The following is a 19,741-nucleotide window of genomic DNA, read 5'->3' as shown; positions in this document are numbered from 1 at the left end:
AAGGCTCAAAGAGAGAAAAAACAAAGGCTGTACAGAAGAATCAAGGTGAAGTTCTTCTGTGCTGAACTCTGCCACTGGAACTCAGGCAAACCTTAAAGAAACCTGCTAGTGAGGGCCTCACAGTTCCTAGGGTCACTACTTGAAATCTGAGCATGCTGGGGCAAAGGTCCATTAGAAAGAAATCTAAGCAATGCTTTGAAAAATTGATTTGGAATCTATCCTTTGCGTGAGGCACCAGGAAGAGAACATTCACCAAATGCATTTGCATTGTCAAGTGATGACTCAGAGTGCAATAAAACACCCCCTAGCTGAGGACTATGCAGGGTTTCAGCTCTCAGATTTCATACTGTTGGAGAAGGCAGGTGCAGTTCAGGTGAAGGATAGGCCCTGGAACAAAAGGTTCAAGGAACTGGGAAAGATCTGAGCTTGGGATACTGTTATCTCTTGACTTTGGGGGAACTAAGAACAATGATGCCAGTGAAAGTAATGAAAAAAAACTCAGTGTGATAGCTCTTGATTTTCCTAATGGCTGTGGCCCATACCAGAACAGAGGGAAGTACCTATTAGGAAAGTCCTTGTCTGAAAGGAAGGGAGAAAAATGCATCATTCAGTTTCCTTTACCAGCAAATTTAAGACAAGCTTTACCTGCTCCCAGTTTGCTGCTGCTGTTTGCAACTAATACATTTACCTGGGGAAAGAACTTTACCAGCTTTACTCAGCAGAAAGGAGCTGATCCAGGTTGGGAGGATCTGGAAAAGCATAAGGGGGGGCTGTTTTCCAATGCATTTGTGAGGTTCTCAGAGTTTATTAGAACAGAACTAGCCTTCAGGATTGGAAAAAAAAAAGATGCTTAAAAAGCATTGTGGATGAGCCTGCTTTTCACTTGACAGTACATCTGTACTGATTGTAATTACGCTAGTCAACTACAATGCTCTGTCCATAGAAATCTTTTTCTTGGGTAACTCTATGATTTGAATGAGTGGTCACTTTCTGCTGATCTTAGGCTATGAGGAAGAATGCTTGGCCAGCCCACCAACTGAACACAACTCAGTGCATGACACAAAGAGCCTGGGGAACTGGATAAGCTTCCAGATGGAAAGCCTAGGATGGATACCTTCCTCGAGGTGCAGGTTCCTCACTCAGAACAATTTTTTGTAAGGGAGAAACAATTTGAATTGAAGAGTTAGATCTGTAATCCTCAGCAGGACCAGATCTTGGGAGAGGGAGGTGGGATGGGGAAACTTCCATCATTCCCTACGAAATGATATGTCTGTAGGACCTTCAGAAATCTAGCAAGAACTCTGAAAGTGACAGGACTGTATCAGGCCCTCAGAAAACTGGCCTGCAGAATATGCACTTCACTGAGACTGGATTGCCAGAAATCTCTGGAGGACGTGCATTACTAAGTGTTAAGAATTAAACACGATGAGGGCCAACTCAAAAGCTGCAGAATTTCAAGTGGGTGGGCAGATGAGGATTTGAACCTCCTTGAGACTGCCAAAGAACAGGAAGTATCTGTGTACTAGGTTAATTACTTTGATTATGTTTAGTCTACCTCAGTGGTTCTCAACCTTTTTAGACTTGAGGCATCCCTGGATAGACTCACAGCACCCTTCAGAAAATGTTTTCACTTTTTTTGTACTACAGAGAACTAATAAAGCAGCTGTTCTGGAAAGACCACAACTATGGATTTCTGTTTGCAGTCTCTGGGCTTATATTGTGAATTATGTTTATAGACCTAACAGTACTAACATTGTGCGACTCCCCAACACCCTTGAAAGGATCTCAAGGCACTCCAGGATGCTGAAGCACCCTAGTTGAGAATCACTGGTCTAACTATATGACTGGGATAAAAAAAAAAAAACCACAGGCTGGGCGTGTCTACATGTGACACTACATCGCCAAAGTGATGTGCTATAGCCATGTAGCACTGACAGGCAAAAACCATTCCACTGCTGCTATATTGCCATACCAATGCTTTCCCTCATTATAGTGTGCTGCTACGGTGATGTAGCAGCTAAAAAATAACTACGCGACTGGCACAGTGCAGTACAGGCTGTTATTGCACCATCATTTAGTACCAAAAGGATGACGCCATGTGTAGATGTGCCCACTGAAAATGTTCAGTCTTTTGAACCAAAAATAATTTAAAGTGAATCCAGACGGTTCAGGACACAACTCAGCAAAGCCTGTCTCCTTCCTTGGGGAATAAAACATTATAGTAATATCACAGTAAGGGTTTGGGAGGTTTTTTGGGGCATATTTTACCCATGAGCCTTTCCTGCCTGGTGTCTTTAGTTCCCCACTGCAAATAGCAGACAATGAGAATTGGTACCTGGGTTTGGCGGGGGGCGGGGAGGTTGGTTGCTTTTGAGGGTTTTTTTGAGGGGCAAAATTCTGGCCTTGAGTCTCTGGAGATATCTGGGGGCTTGTTCTCAATTTCTATGATTTTACAGATGTTGGGTACATTGGTAAATGAGACACCTTACTGTGAAGTAGCACAGTTTACTGTGCAGTAAGCACGTGCAGTTAGACATGAACATGCTTACTGCACAGTAAACCTCACTAATCTCCAGTAAATTTGCTACCTATAAATGCAAGTAGCATTTACTTGAATTTCTAGCTGCACAGTAACATTCATGTAGACACCTGAATGGAAGCAAATCTGTTCCTGGTCAGCTGGTCACCAGGCAGTGGAAAATTGCTTTCTGCCCCTGGGAGCTGCCTGCTGCTAGGGCCGACTCTGACACTGGAGCCTAGGTGGGGACTATGTCCCACTTTTCAACAGCAAGGAGCTCCAACCCTGCCCCAGTCTGAAATCACGATCAGGGAGCTGGGGGCTGGGAGATCCTTGTCGCCCAGTGCCAGCTCCATGGTCCCAGGGATGGTAATGAGAGATCAGGATCTACCAGTGCAAGCCCCACAGCAGGATCAGGATCTTCCAGCACTGGCCCCACTGGCCCAGAACTGGGCCCAGTGTGGGGGCCGGTGATTATGAAATAGATAGACGCCATCTGTGAGGCTTGGGCTGTGGTGTAGGAGAGGAAAGGAGCCACAGATAGTGCCCCCTGGCATCCGGGTAGGAAATAGGCAGCCTCCCACTTAATTACATCTTTAAATAATTAATTAACAACAAGGCATGGCAGACAAGAACGCAGTCAGTTAGCCCAGGAACAGGTGGGCGGGCCACACTGAGATTGGCCCCAAGCAGGCCCCCTGTTACAGAGAGGCTCAAGTCCCCTCTGGTGGTGGCAGGTTCCCATTGCAGGGTGCCAAGAAGCAAGACCAATTTGTTGCCATTAGCAGCAAATCTGCTTCTGCTTTCTGACATATGTAGGCACCTGAGTAGTTTACTTATGAGTAAACTGCTCCCAGATCCAGTGCATGTGTAGACACACCCATTGACAATGATCCAAACTGTCTGCACATTACTCAAAGCCTGTTGTTATGATTATCAAAACCCTGATAAGGTAGTTTTGCAAGTGAACAGTAGGTTGATCTACACATGCCTCTCTTAAGCAGGGTTAACCTAAAATCGCCATTTTAAAAGTGCATTAAGGGTGTGTGTCTATACATGTGCACTCCTAATGTGCCTTAAAAATGGTGATTTAAGCCTATATGAGCTTAAATTTGATACCTGCATAAAGCAGGTATCAAACTTAGGTACACATAGCTAAGTCACATTTATGCACGTGTAGATACACTAATGTGCATTAATGCAGTGTGCATCAATGGATAGACTGCGTTATGCGCCTTAGTGGATCTACACATGCGCTAATGTGACATAGCTATTTGAGCCTAATGCACATTAGCGCATCCATACCTAGATGCACACACACCTAAATTTCTTTAATGCACCTTAAGCAAAGGTGCATTCAATGTACGCATCTGTTAATACATGTGTAGACACTTCCAGTGAGAACCCTTCTCCTTTCACTGAGAAGGAAAGGGTGGTTCAGGGCCTAGCAACACAAAAATGTGGGGAAAGAACTGAAACCTCTTCTGTAACCTCTTTTGAGGCAGAGATACCATTTGAGTTTAGGAACAAGAGATGGGAAGCAGATCTTCCCAGCAAGATATCATAGACATCACTAAATCTATAGAATTTGGATACTTTTTAAGCATTACAGTACAATTACAATACTTTTTAAGCATCTTTTTCTAAACCCACACAACAACTACAAAACAAGGTGCAGAGGGCAGAGATTATATTCTGTGGATGCTTCTCCCAATTTTTCATGTGTGTAACCTGGTGCTGTTGAAAATTACTGTCACATGACTGCCCCCAATTGATCAGGCATTTTTTACGGACACACCGATTATACCAAGTTAAAGGGGAGGATGGATCCATGCATCAGCTGTTTCACAGTAAATGTTTGTATATCCACTCCTTTCCCCCAGTCAGTAGAAACTAACTTGTAGCAATGTGTCCCTGTTTCTTTCAGGAATAAATTATCCAAGTTAAGCTTTAGCTTTCACTTACTATCAGATAACAGAGAACACATGACAGTTACCACAGAATAGCTGATATGCACTAAATCCCATCACTTTTAACTCGTATAATTTGTATGTCAGAGCAGGACAAATGCAAAACAATATCTGTATTAGTAAACATTTAGTTGTATGAAAATTGTTCATGGGTAGCAAAACTCATAAACTGGAATAACATAGTCACGTTAAAGTCTTTGGTTCTTACCTCTAAATCATTAAAAAATAAATGTGTATCAGCTAGATTAAAAATCATTTCTTCCATTCGCAGGCCAAGGGTCACTGCCATTGGTGGGTCCTTAGAAAAAGAAAGAAAGAAAAATGAGTTTCATGTCTTCATTACATTTATGTTGCAATTATTTTAAAAGATGCTATATGCAAGACTTTGAAAACTTAAAATTGGAATGAGTTTCTCTTAAATTCTTTAGATGTGGAGCTATTTTATTATGAAGTTACAATTAAAATGTGGCAAATGGAAGGTAGTTCAGAAACTAATCAGCAAAATCTTAGTTCAAGGATGCTGAAGTAGTATTTTATGAAGAAAGATGAAAAGAACCAAATATTTATACTTTGACTAAACTATGGTAGAGGAGAAACTTGATTGCCATTTACAAACTCATGGAAGGTATAATTATTAAAGGGGAAATATATTATTTAAGGTAGTACAAAGGAAGGGAATGCCATCAGGAGATGAATACAAGGAATGCTATATTTATTATAAGAATATTTTGTTTTACATCTAATGATACCAAAAAACTTAACGAAAGTATATAAAGAACTTTATTGCTAGAAAGGAACTGACAGTTAGTTGACTAGTCAAAGTCCACACAGAAAGTCAATGGCTGAGCCAGGAACACAAACTCTCTCTTGTTAGCCAGTACACTGCTCAAGCCATGGGACCACTCTACATCTCAGATGATCAGAAGAAAGTTTGCAACACTTGGCTACATAACAATTTCCTATGCTCAGTGTTATAAGTTTCTTCACTGAAGACCTGTAAAACTGGACTGAGAAAAGCCCTGTAAAACTGAATGGAGAATTATCCTACACTATCAGGGAAAGGCAACTTAAGAAGTCTTTTCCTTTTCCAGTGTTTATGATTTGTGAGTGCACAGAAGTCAGTCTGAATCCTTGGCTATCCCTCAAACAAAGTTTCACTTTAGAAAATTTCACTTTACAAACCTCTTTCCTACCCATACGTTTTGCCTATACTGATTCATTCTCCCATCCTGTCCCAACTTCTACCCCCTCTTTACTGCAGGGACTCACTCATGAAATACTAAACTTGCTTTCTGCTTCAACTTCAGGCACCCAACAAAGGCTGATCTCATTCATTTTCTACTCACCCAACCCATATGTACTCACAGGATCATAGGAAAGTAGGACTGGAAAGGATCTCATGAGGTCAGCTAGTCCAGCTCTCTGCTTTAGGTAGGATCACCCCTGACAAAAACACCTCACAAGGCAGGGTAGATTTGCACCATAGAGACTAACTAAATCTAATGTATAAGCTTTCATGAGCAGCACCTTCATCAGATTCTGTGAAGAGATTGCAGGAAGCAGAGCTTCTAAGTAGAAAGCAGTGACTATAATAATACAAAGGGAGGAGGGGGGTAGTAAAAAGGAGAGAAGACAACTCAAAGAGGTAAAATGGGTAGGAAAAAGAAAATCAAAACATTAAAAGCTAATCCAGGTAATGGGATAAAAATCTATCATCTTGGTTTAGACCAGTGGGGGCCAAGCTTTTTGGTGGGTATTCCCCAAATTAATCCTGCCCCCTCCCTACATGCCACTCCAATCCCTTCCTCTTACCCAATCTGTTGCTCTGCTTTCTGCTCCCTCCCCCTCCCCTATCTGTCACTGTGCTACCTGTCCCTCCCCAGTTTTCTGCATGTAACCCGGGCCACCTCTGGGTTAGACAATACTTAACATAATCCAGCCTATGGATGATTTTTTGTTTTTAAATTTCCTATTAAAGGTGTTTTCTTAAGTGTCTGCCCAACCTGGTCTCGCAAATTTGCAGCATTCCTATACTTGACAACCCTCATATTCTGAAAGTTCCTCCCAATTTCCAGCCTAAATTTCCTTTACTGAAGTTTGAGGCCATTACTTCCAGTCTGTGGCATAGCTGATGGATATTATATTGCTATGTAATTGTTATCTATATTGCTATGAAATTGGATTTCTTGTACTACATTTCTGATAAAACTGTGTGCAGAATTCTGGCTTGCATATATACATAAAATTAAATTTAAGAGACTTCATTTCTTCTTCAGGCTAATTCAATTGCTGATTTCAGAACAATGAATTTTCCAGCAAGATATGTTCACTGAAGCCACACTACTACCACAAACATTAGAGAGTAAGTTCTAATATTTCCCAGATGAGCTCTTCACTTCTTAGACAGCAGCAGGGAGGAAGGAGTAACAAGTAGGTTTCCTCATGTACTGAGGTCAATTTCATTAAATGTTAAAAAAAATAGGGATAAACAACCTAAAAATCACCATATTGTCTTCCACATGATGCCAAGGACACACCTAGATTCTAAAATATAAAAAAAAACTTAAATGGCACAAATGAAGGTAAGACCTGAAGAAAGCAAGAAGAAAGGAATCATCTACAGTAGTTATACACTAGTTTGAATGTGACTGCAAGAGAAATGGATGTAAGACAGATTACATTTCTGACTACAATAGTCTATACAAAAAAGAAGGAAAATAGAACCTTTTTGTAGACATTTTGTTGATTAAAAAAACACAGCCCTTTGGCCCTTGCAAGCATGAGCTTTAGCCAGATATTACTAATGTGAAAGGAGGCAAGATCAGCTACAGCACTTCTCAGTATCAAAATATAAATGACTTCAGTTACGTTAGTACTGAGGCACTAAATTGGAGCCAGACTGTCTGTCTGTGGACTTCTGTGCTAGACTGGGCCATCTACTGGAATGTCTCCTAGGAGACTAGGTAAAAATATCTCAGGAGAACCAATATTTACATGTTTTGATGAGGAACAAATTATGATTGGGCCCAAGATAAAGTCCAAAATGCTCAGTACTATCAGCAGATGCAAACTGTTTAATACTTTCAGGCAAGAAATGCTCAAAGGTCCATTCTATTTATTGCAAAGTAACACAATTAACTGAGCTATTTTACAATACAATCTCCTAAATGTAAAATTCTATCTAATGGTATAATGCAATCTCCTATATGTATGTGCGTGTGGGTGTGTATGTATGTATGTGTAAATATGTATAAGATACACACAATATATAGATAGATGTATAAACATATGCACACACAGAGGATATATAGATATATAATGATATATATTGCAAAGTAACACAATTAACTGAGCTATTTTACAATACAATACTATTTTATAATTCAATCTCCTAAATGATATGTACATTTTATAATACCATCTCTTATATATATATATATAATCTCCTATATATATAGTATTATCTCCTCTCTCTCTCTCTCTATATATATATATATGCAATGTATACAATATGTATACAATCTCCTATAGAGATATATCTATATCTATCTATCTATATTATATATATATATAGAGAGAGAGAGAGGAGATCGTATTATAAAATTAGATAAAATACAATCTCCTACATATAAAATTTAGGAGACTGTCTTGTAAAATAGCTCAGTTGATTGTGTTAGTTTGCAATATATATCAATACCTATCTATCTATCTATATCTATGTATCGTGTGTGTGTGTGTGTGTGTGTGCATCCTATATCTATCTATCTATCTATCTATCTATCTATCTATCTATCTATCTAGGAGATTGTATTATAAAATTAAATTATATAAGGGTGGGTGTGTGTGTGTGTGTGTGTGTATGTGTGTGTATAAATAAATTAATATATCTCTTTCTCAAACTAAAGGAAACCTTTTAAAAATACTTTGCAAACAATATTGTGAATACAATACAGACCTGGAAAGGGAAGTACTCATGAACATAGTACTAATAGTGCTATCCTTGGAAAAGTTTGCCCCCTAAGAGGAAGTGCTCAGGATAAATGTTAAATATTTTTGGCTTAATGACACTCCTCTGAATCATGTGGGAGTCTCAGGCTTAAGCTCAATTGTCTCTCACTGGGACACTCATTCCTGGGAGGGTGTTGTGGAGGCTGGAGATGAGAGAGGGAGGACACATCTCTTTATAGCAATATCCTCTGGCTGATTGTGGAGCAATTTGCTCTACCTCCAAAAGGAGTTCCTCTCCAGTGTTCCTTGGATGAAAGTAGAAGCATGCACCCTAGGGCCTCGATAATGAATGAGAATAAACACAGCGCAATGTGAGGTCTTGGGAAATCTGATATAAGTGCAGGAAAAAAATTCAGTGCTGCTGAAAGAAATGCTTAAAGTGAGTTTGGGCTAATGTCACCTAGGCAGCACTGGAGATGTAGATATTGTATTAAGTAGTGAACAGGTATTGCACAGACTGTAGAAGTTTCCTTACCCCTTTCGGCCAATGTTACTCAACCCTGACCCGCGATGACCTTCATGGCCATTTACTGCTTTGGCCTCTCTGCTGGGACTTTGTCAAAGGAAGATCAGTCAGGATTTATAGTCACACTGATGTTTGTGATGTGGACTTTTTCCCATGAATATAGGGTAAATGTCCACAGGTCTAATTTGCCCACTAACTCAATATTATGTCCATAAAACAGCTGCCAAGCTTCTGCCAGGTCATATCTTACCAAATTTGAACTATTTGTCTGATAATGTATAATCTAAGCCTCTTCTACAATGAGGACTTTCTTTTTAGAAGTGAGTTAATCATTGGCAAGTAGAAGAAAGAGGAAAGAGGATCATATAAAAAGGGCCTCTAAAAAGACCTTCAGAAAAAATATCTTAATAGCATTTTGCATAAGCTTACACCTGGCATTGACATTCTCACAGCATATTCTCTATCTGGAGAAAAAAGGCTGCTAGCGTTTATATACTTTCAACAGCCCTGAAAATATACTGCCAGGTCTGGCCTACTGAGCATGGTATCATAGTGTCACCTTTTAGACATATTTAAAAGGCAGTCTAAAAAGTCACAGTGAATTTCCCATAACCCACACTACAGTTAGAGAGTTCAGATTTTTCTTGCTCTCCAAATTCATTTTTGCAGTCATTCTTTCTTTTTTTTTGCCAGTCTGAGCCTTGACTTATGGCGTATTCTGATCATCTTTGTCTTTTGGATTGTTCTCAGAGAAACAATTGTATTGAAAATGCTAATGGTCTGAAACAAACAAAGCCTGACAAATACATCTTAATTGACCCCAAAACAGTGAGAATTCCTGAGACACAGTGAAACAAAGAATACACATTATTAATAAGGGAACAGGAATGTACCTCATAAACTTTAACAGAAGATGACAGTCTCCCAACATATGTCCTGTCATATCAACAAATCCTTATTTAAGAGTTAAGCATTGTAGAAAACTGTATGTGCCAACTGGTGCTCAGCTGCAAAAACCATCACCAGCCACACAGGCCCATAATATAACTGCCCGGATGCCAATGTTCATACTTTGGTAACGTAGTAAATAATTAAAAATAGAACTGCACTAGTTCTACAGTGCTTGAGGAGTTATCAACAAATCAAATAAGCAAAGAAAATTACTATTTCTGCTTATAATGAGCCCGGTTGTCTTACAAAGTGACGGACACATTTTGATCATTATTTGATATTAACTCTAGGAAGTCCAGTAAAATGACCTTCCCAAATTAGATTTACAAGAAACAATGTTTCCTCTAAATAATTATGATTTTTTTAAATTGCTACTTTGCAGTTTTATGTTGACTATGGTCAGACAGGCAAAATCTCTTTCGCTTCAGGAAGAATTTTAAGCTACTCTTTCAACTACTGCCATCCTATGAAGAAACAATTTGCCACATGTTTTCATGACATATTTAAAATCTTGGTCGCAATATTAAAACAAAATCTTCTTGCAAACTTCCCCAGCTTGTTGACATTGTGGTTATTTAGTATTTGTCCCACACTAGCAGATAAAAGTCCAAAGTCAAATCAGTCATACTGAACTGGGTATTGCATAAACACATATTAAAGAGAGAGTGTCAGCTTCAAAAGCTTGTGGTCTTAGAGTCTAGATCATACAGTCTGTGTTACTGAATATGCTAACTGATCTTTGACCAGCTCATGTTCAACTTTATTGGATCTAGACACTTCCACATCACCTCTGGTAGCTCTTCCTCAATGAATATCATGGTCACTTCCACTCCAACTTTCTCTTCTCCCTTTAGCTGCTGAAGGTGAAATTTAAAAGAAGAATATTTAGTCTGCTGGGCTCACTGTGGCTCTGCACAGCCACCCATCCTGGAAGTGATGGTGAGCTGCAGTTCTGTGTTCACAGGTGGGTAGCTGACTGTGTGTCTATCTGCCTAGCTGAACATTAAAAGTGTATGTATGAACTTTAAAAGATAATGGTAGTAAATTCCTGAGAAAATCTCCAGAATTTCATACCTGGAAAATGTCATTAACCCTTCCCTTCATTAAACAACTCTTTCTGGTTCCCACTGTACTATGCTGAGTACACACTAATATTTTGAAGATTTGGAAAACTTTCAATTTTTGCCTTATATTTTCTTCTGTTTTCTCAAAGGAGACAAACCATATTTTATTAAATGAAGCAGGATGACAAAAGACAAAGTAAAATAATATTTTTAAGAGCTAGGGATTAGGTCACACAGAGCAGTCCAGTGTAAAAGTACTTTAAAACTTTAAGACAGATATCAAAGTATAGACAAGAAGCCACTACATCTCCACTGCTGAGGGACTGTGCAAGGAATAATGTACCAATACAATGTTTTTATATCACCTGTGGATTTCTCTGCTGGATAGACAAATGGGCCTCTAGGCAACTTTGTTCCACTAAAACACCAGGAGGCTACCTCATTACAGGGAAGAATAACTGCCTACGGCATTTTTGAGTCAATGAAATATACCCGGATTAGGGGTTACATATATTTGTGGTGTAAAAAAAACACGAGTGTTGAGTGCATAAGAGTGTCTTAACATATGGTAAAAGTGTTGCCATGCATTAGCTGCTCTACTATAACTGTTCACATGCACACTCTTAACCTGTGGTAAGGGAAAGCTAAGCCATGGAGTAAGAATATAGAACAACTGATGTGCAGTAAATCCCCACCTATTTTACCTCACGGCAAATTGCTTGTCTGACCATACTCTTACATTCATTGATTTAGCACTGTGAAGGTACAAAACAAATGTTAATTTGTAGTATGGACAGACAGCTAGCCTTAGCATTCCATAACTGCCAGAAAAATTCATCCCTACCTTTGCCATGAGCTCTGTAATATACAGTCCTCATCATCCCCAGATGCAGTTTCATACGTATGGGGAGCCTGCTCTGACGTGTTGCCCGGGGGGAGGGGCAGGGGACTGCACGTCATGAGGGACACCATCAGCAGGGGGGGATGCGGGTTGGGGAGGGAGGGACACTAGCAGGGCCTGGGGGCTGTGAGTTGGGAGTGAAGGGGCACCAGTGGGGCTGGGTGGATGGGTGGGGTGTGAGTGGAGAATGAGGGGCAGCAGTAGGGCCAGGGTCCTGTGGGTTAGATGTGAGGGGCACCAACAGAGCTGGGGGTGGTGAGGGGGGCTGTGGATTTGGAGTAAGGGGCATTGGAAGGGCCAGGAAGCTGTGGGTCAGGAGTGAGGGGCACCAGCAGGGCTGTAGGGCTGTGGCTTGGGAGTGAGGGACAAGGGCATGGGCAGGGTACTGGCATATCAGGGCTGCTCAGCACCACAAAGGAGTGGTGGGGGCAGGGAGAAGGGCAGCCATAGCTGGGCCCATGTCCTGATGAGTGAAGAGGGTAGAGGGAGTTCTGATTTTCTATGATAAAAAACCCAAAATCAAATGGCAAAATGTATAGGTATTTAGAATTTATTTTATTATAATGACTGAGGCATAGGTAGGCTTTCACATTGCTGTAAAATTGTAAATGTATCAATAAAACATTGTGTTCAACTGATACCTATATAGTGGTGTTTCATTTTAAGAATAGAAAAACATGGATTTTAGGGTTTTCAATCAGAGAATTTGGGACTTTGTACCAGAGGATTGGGGATTTATGAACAGAGAAAACTAGGATCCCTGCTCATTACACTACTTGGCTGCTCACTGCTCCTTGTCTCCTACAGGGACAGAAATGCACTGAGTGCAGTGAAGGTGTTTGACTGGCAAGTAGTGGGAAGGTGCAGGTGGAGAGGGAGGAGGAATTTCACCATTAACCTAACCAGCAGTTAGCCAAGGAAACCAGTGATTCAGGAAGAAGACTGGGGATTTAGAGAGCAGATTAAAACATAGGGACTCTAGCCTAGCCTAGCTCTGAAGGTTAGCTTAACATACCTCTTAGCTTAACCTACCTGACATCAGTTCCTCCCCTCCACAAATGCAACAATATCTTCCTTTTTTCCTGTCTAATTTACCCATCTTTTACTATTTCCATGCTTCCAAATTCATCAGTTATTTCCCCTTGAGCACCAAATCTATTTCCCCTTTGCAGAATCCCTTTAAAAGTACACTAGAAACCTCAACCACACTTCTCTTACGCTTGTTGCATCTACTTTGCGTACCCTAATCCTCATGCATCACCATTAAGTCAGTGCCTCATCTTCCTTTGGCTCCTCCACTTGGGCAAGATACAAATTCTGAGCCTCAGTTCTCTAGGCTCTAACATGGGGGGAATTCTGTTCACCTCCTTCCCTCAAAAGGCCAATACAGATGTTAATTATGCCTTGTAATGCAAACTAAGGATGAAAACTATAATATGGAGGCCATATGCTGAGTATCAACCGTAGAATTCATGGGTTACATACCTTGCCATATTTTTGTGCATAGGATCCTGTAAGCAGCGAATGAAATACAATAATAGTTTCGTCCAAATCCCAAACAAATACACGCTGAAAAAAGAATGACAAAATTAGCATGTAAATTAGATCAGACAAATCTGTAATAATCAAAAATCAAACCACTCACAACCTGTGCTTTTAATAGGCACTTAATAAATAAGTCTATTTTGAAAATCAGCATTAGTGGTATATTTTATATTAACCTCTAAAAACAAGGATGACATTAACATTTTAATTATTATATACATTTTTTTTTTACTTGGGAAGATTTCAAATATGTAATATAGTCCAGATGTCAGTACACTCTGGGTCAATAACCTTTCTGTATTATTGCTTTAAGGTCCAGATTCTACTCTCAGATACTTATCAGAAACTCTCATTGGTTTCAGGTACTTTATGTTCATTCAGCAAAGCTAATATTAACCCTTAGTACTAGTGCTATATATGCTGCAGTGGTTCATAGAGAATGGAGAATTTCAATAATATTTTAGGGTAATATATATTATTTTAACTTTTAAATTTTAAAGGAGTATTGGTAAGAAGGTGTAGGTTGTACCACTCCATCCAGAAAGACCACAGACCATCTGTAGATGCTTCTTCAGATTGACAAAGGGCATTTGTGCCTGAAAGCTTGCCTAGAATGATTGCATGATGAGGGGACAGCAGGGCAGGCCCTATGAGGAGAGGCTACGGGACCTGAACCTGTTCAGCTTCCAAAAGAGAAGGCTGAGGGGGGATCTTGTGGCCTGTTATAAACTAGTCAGGGGGGATCAGCAGGCATTGGGGGAGTCACTGTTCCCCCGAGCACCACCAGGAGTGACTAGGAATAACGGTCACAAGCTGGCAGAGGGTAGGTTTAGGTTAGACATCAGGAGGCGCTATTTCAGAGTCAGGGCAGTTTTTAAGAGGAAGTTAGATGAACACCTTGCTGGGGGCATTTGACCCCAGTACTCTTTCCTGCCATGGCAGGGGGTCGGACTAGATGATCTGTTCAGGTCCCTTCTGACCCTAGAAACTATGAAACTAGAAGAATTTTTTCCAACTGTTTGAGTTGGTCTAATAAAAGATATCAGATTTACCCAAAGAACATTGTTTGCTGTGGTAAGAAGGTATTACCTTCATTTTCATTGTTAAGTATTGGGAAAAAAAGGGAAAAAGAAAATTTGAAGGGACACACATTCAAAAAGCCTGAGCCTGAATTGATTCTGTCTTTGCAGGTTAGTCTAACTGAACTGATTTGGAGCAGATGTGGCTGGTGAACTCAGGCTGGTAGGGTGGGTAGAGCAGCACACAGGAGCGGGGCGTTGCAGCCGGTCAGGAGTGGGGTGGGGTTTGCAGCCTCTCCACTCCTGGCCAGAGTGCCTGGTTGACTGCAACCTGCACCCCCCCTTGCCAGCTGCCTGCAAACCCCACTCTGCTCCTGGCCAGCTGCAAACCCCCACCCCACTTCTGTGTCTGAGTTTACCAGCCATGCCTGATTTGGAGGTGGATAAACATTCCCTTTTCATTTGAGAAATGCAGGAACATGTCTGTAGTGGCTCAGGCTAGGGTGCTAGAGCAGCCCTCCATCCCTTACATAGTGCTGAGCTGAGGGGTGGGGGGCATGGCCAGGCCCTGGCAGAATGCTCTGATTAGGGAGGGGTTTCCCCCATTGATTACAGAGCATTTATCAGCTCTGTTATTAACATTAGCAACCCATCAGAAAACAAAGCCACTGTCATTAGTTCAAGCTCTACTTAAACAGCTTTTTCTAAGGAAGGAACATTACTAGCTAGCTGTTGATTAGCTCCAAAAAGACCTAAGTGGACACTGTCCTATCTGCCTTACACAGACACCTCCCAGCATTAGGTAGCATACCACATACTGGCTACAGTCCCTGCTGTGGCTGGGAGGGAGTGGGGAATCCCTGCTTGACCAGCCAACAGTGAGGAGGGGACGGGCAGGGGAATCCAGGCAGATGCTGCTGTGCCTGCAAGTCTCTGCCAGAACTCCAGGCAGGGAGCAAAGGGGAGGGGCCAGCCCAGAGACCATGCCAGAATGCTGGGAGACTCTGGTTTAACTTAAACCAGGAAGGGGTCTGAGACAGACATTGCATAAACTGGTTTGACTCAAATCAGTTAAGTCTGATTCTACATTCAACCAGGTTTATCTCAAACTGGTTTCATCCATTTTCAAATTGGTTTATGTGTACTGAATGTCTATTCTGTTACAGGTTTGAACCAGTTTCTGATCACTTAAACTGGGTTATGTGTAATGTCTGTATAAAAAATGAAGTCCTTTCAAAACTATTTAGACATACATACATACATATATACACAGACACACACATATATATATGAAAAAAAGAAACCTTTCCTCGATCTCATCTCTCCAGGAGAGATGGCACATACAGTTAACTGACAGAAGAGCTTGCTCTTGGTGATAGGGAGAGATATTCACTGAATATGTAGAAGAGATGGAACAGTGCTATTATGTACCAGAATCACGATGGCAGGAAGAAGTACAGCACATGTGGAAACCATTCCTCTGTTGCCAGGTCTGGCATGTCGCCTACATGCATGGAGCAAGCCTTCTTTCTCTCCTTTCATACAAGGCTAGAGCATTTCTAACAAGCCTATACTCACTCCATTGCTAGGAGGTCACTTGTGCTCTCATACATTAGGCAGATATCTTTCCACATTAAGGGCCTAATTTTACAAATACCTGTGCACCAAACTATATGGATGCATATAATCTTGCTAAAATCAATGACAGTGCTCATACAAGCAAAGATAAGCTGGTGCTTATGTGTTTGGTAAATCAGGACTAAATATAGTCTTGTATCATAACTGCATCTTTTTTGTAAAGGGAATAATGTGGTTAAAGAGAATGTAATTGTATGGGGCCAAACACTTGAACAATAAAGGCTTTCTTCAAGAAAAGAAATTCCAACTATAAATTAAAGTTAAAAAAAATATAAACCAATCTTTGTGGTTCTCTTCTGAATTCAACTGAAAGGGGTATATTTTTAGAACTAAACAATCAAGGATACATCATCTTACATTGCCTGCTTTCAACACAGGCAGGTACAACGGATTAATGCATACATTTAAAAGAGCTGCTAGAAATTGGTTTTATTCAATTAATGGGAAATAGAGTCCACGGCAGTTTTTGAAAGCCTTAAATAGCTTCCACATCCATAATTTGCAGAAATTACTTTACATCATAAGAAACCTTCATATTACCATTCATCAGTTACCAGAGGGCATTACCTCCAAGTCACTGTCTGGAGGGGGTGATGGATTATTCTTCCGCCCTCTACCCCGGGACTTTGACCCAGAACTCCTACATGTTCTCTCGTCAAGATCTTTGATGGGTGTTGAGGGGCTCTGTACTGTGTCAAACTCCCCTGTAAATACAATTGATAACAGAAAAATCAGCTTAATTTTTAAATAAGGTAAAGCCTTTTAAAAAATCTGTCAACATTTCCTAGTTTAAGCAGAATGTACATGCAAATCTTGTATGAACACATAATGCAGAAGAGTAGTTTCCAGTTTCAAACTTACACAGCTAGAAATTTCAGATACTACCACCACATTTTGACTTGACCAAAGAAAAATTTTATTTCCTTTGATAGAAGGGAAAAGTAGGTTTAAATGCACTTCTACAAACTTATATTATATAGATATGTACACACAATACTGAGACACCAAAAAACAGGATTTCTAGTATGTTATACTACTGGACACATCATACTTTAAGGTAATGTGAGAATATTTCATTTTCTATGTTGGGAGTCAGTTAGATGGATGTTGAAGCCCATGCTATTATACAGACTCTATTTCAGTAGCTCTATTCATCAGCAGGAGATTTGTCAGCTTTCCCCAAACAGAGGAGAACATCCCTTAAATACTTATCTGAGAATGAGAGCCCAGATATCAGATCAGCTTTCTACTTTACTCTGGTTTACCAAGGGAATCCACCTATCTTGGGCAAGAGGTGAAGGTATAGTAAGAACTATCATCAAGGTAATGCAGTGTGGAAAGAACCGAAACTACCTAGGGAGGACTGTTTGAAACTTGCTCTTAAAGGCTATGTCTGTCACATCTCCCGGTGACCAGAAATCCTCTTTCCTTCCCAGTACAGTACCTTGGTACACCTCCAAAAATTTCTGGGATTGAGTAATTTAGCCAGGTCCCTAAACATAAAATGAGAAATATCTTCCCTTTTGGCTATCTAAACGATGATTTCATGTCCATGTTTTAGAGTGATCATGGGTACAGCTTCACTAGACATCTACTAATGTGTCTAGCTAATTAATCTAGCGTGTCTTTCCATAGCATTTAATTTGTGGGGCTTTCTTTTAAACTGTACCAGGAATGATTGTTTATGAGATGCTGGAACTCATGCAAAAGTAATATGTAGGTATAAGCATGTTCCTAATTGCCATATGTAGGTAGTGAAATCTGTGGTCAGATTCTTTTGGTAAGGAACAATTTTCTGAGTTGGAATCATACTGGTGATTATTTCATTATTATTATTGAGTGCCCAAAAGTACCAGTCAGGCAAAAAAAAAAGAAAAAGAAAAAAAGAAAGAAAAAAAAAGACAAAGGCACCATTCTCATTCAAATATCTGGGTTTTCTTTTTTCACCTTTCTGAAAACTTTGGGGGTAACACAAAGCATTTTCACTTTGGACTGACTGAAAATCAAAGACAACTGGCTTTGCAAAGCCTGAGTCAAGGGCATGTCAGTTTAGGTGGCATCAGTTTCTTATTATAGCACTTGGGAGATATTTTTATGGTCCAAATGAATGGTTTTTATGCACAAAAACAAAACACAAAGCTGCCCAAAAAGTTTCTGATCAAACTGAATAGTTCAGTATTAGAGAACTTGCAAGTTCGACTGACATCATTTCTTTTCTCATTTTTTCTTTTTTTAAGAATATTTTATTAGGGTCACAAGTGAATAATATAAGTCACTGTGAATAAAATAACTTTGGATAAATTGTGTGCCAAAAGAAAGAATAGGTCACATGGGTCAAACTAAGAACATTTAAAAGTTTATATGCAAAAAGAACAGTATATATGAACCAAACTATAGAAATCCAAGGTATATTAAGTTTAATCTATAGAACAACATACAGAGGTCATACATGCTACTTGACCTCTGACCCTATTGGTGTCCATATGCCAGCCAAAATATGAAGGAAATAATAGGGCATGTGTAAACCTGTGTTCCAGGGCACCATATCACACTCCTTTGCCCTGTATGTCTAACTCTCTGGCTGATGACATAGTACTGCAGAGAGCCCTAATTTACAAACTGAAATATTAGCACAGTCCAGTTCAATTCATTCTCCACATGCAATCAAGGAAGAAAAAAATTATTTACCAAACTCTGTATGAATGTCTAAAATATTAGCAAAATTCATTTTATTTGAAAAACCTCCTTTCCCCTCCATATACTGTCAATATTGGTATTTTAGTAGCCAAGGTGGTTGCAGTACATAATTCTATGTATCTGTTTTATGTCTCTCATTACCACAAGACCTAAATACTTAATAATTTTATAGTATTCTTCCTTACAGCTCTGCTATGAAATAGGTCAGTAATAATATACCCATTTTATACATGGGGTACTGAGAACCAGAGAGATTAAGGCCTAAATCCAATTTTAATCTCACAAGTGCCCAAATGGCACTTTCTTGAGACCCTGAATCTCTTTTAAGGCAAAAGAGGGCATTATCATCTCCTTTCCATATAACTAAGTCATGGCTAAGATGAAGACATGCTAAAAAGTGACCCACTGACATTTCTTCAGACTTGAGAAGGGTGGAATTAGGAGTGATCTTAGGTACCTTAGGATTTGGGCCTGAGCAACCTTGCCCAAAGTCAAATTCAGAGAATTTGTGACACAGCAAAGAACAGAGCCTAAATATCCTAAAATCCCAGACTTGCATATTAACCACTGGACCCAACCACCTGAGTAACTGTGTTGAACTATGTATATACAAATGATTCAATCATATCCAACCTCTCCCCCATGGATTTTTAACAATACTGGACTCACTAGAAGTGATGAGTTGTGATAGCAACTCTGGCCTTAAAAAAAAACTATTGTCAAGACATGGAAAATATATAAGTAAGGCCCAGATCTAGAATGGTAAATTAGGGTTCAGATCCTGTTCTATCTATTATCCTATTGCTTTGAGCCATCTTCTTGGGGTCAAGCACCTAACTTTTAAGTGTTGTAAGAAAGAAGTGAAGGTGATTAAGGGATTTAGGGATTTTGCCCTCAAAATTTAAAACTGAAAGATAATGAGCTGAGCTACTCTGCCAAATGAGGCAAAATACAAAGTAATGAC

The 19,741-nt window shown here is 39.9% G+C and overlaps 1 protein-coding gene across 26 annotated transcripts in view; it reads right to left on the bottom strand.

The window, feature by feature from the left end:
• The window catches only part of EYA4 (EYA transcriptional coactivator and phosphatase 4), a 246,727-nt gene that overhangs the window by 20,791 nt on the left and 206,195 nt on the right, over window positions 1-19,741 (bottom strand). For 14 of the 26 annotated variants that reach the window (XM_090039437.1, XM_090039503.1, XM_090039538.1 and 11 more), the window contains 3 exons: window positions 16,648-16,784; window positions 13,364-13,447; window positions 4,697-4,786 (listed from right to left, as the gene is read on the bottom strand). In XM_090039437.1, the coding sequence (XP_089895563.1) occupies window positions 4,697-4,786; window positions 13,364-13,447; window positions 16,648-16,784 (311 nt within the window). Of the gene's footprint in view, window positions 1-4,696; window positions 4,787-10,701; window positions 10,771-13,363; window positions 13,448-16,647; window positions 16,785-19,741 lie in introns of all 26 variants that reach the window. The other 12 variants (XM_090039378.1, XM_090039393.1, XM_090039401.1 and 9 more) reach the window with 1 other exon arrangement.

The sequence above is a fragment of the Crocodylus siamensis genome, chromosome 1 (assembly GCF_052110815.1).
Source record: "Crocodylus siamensis isolate JL-2025a chromosome 1, ASM5211081v1, whole genome shotgun sequence".
Classification (NCBI taxonomy): Eukaryota; Metazoa; Chordata; order Crocodylia; family Crocodylidae; genus Crocodylus; species Crocodylus siamensis.
Note: the sequence above shows the minus strand (reverse complement) of the source record. Positions and strands in the feature narration are given on the sequence as shown.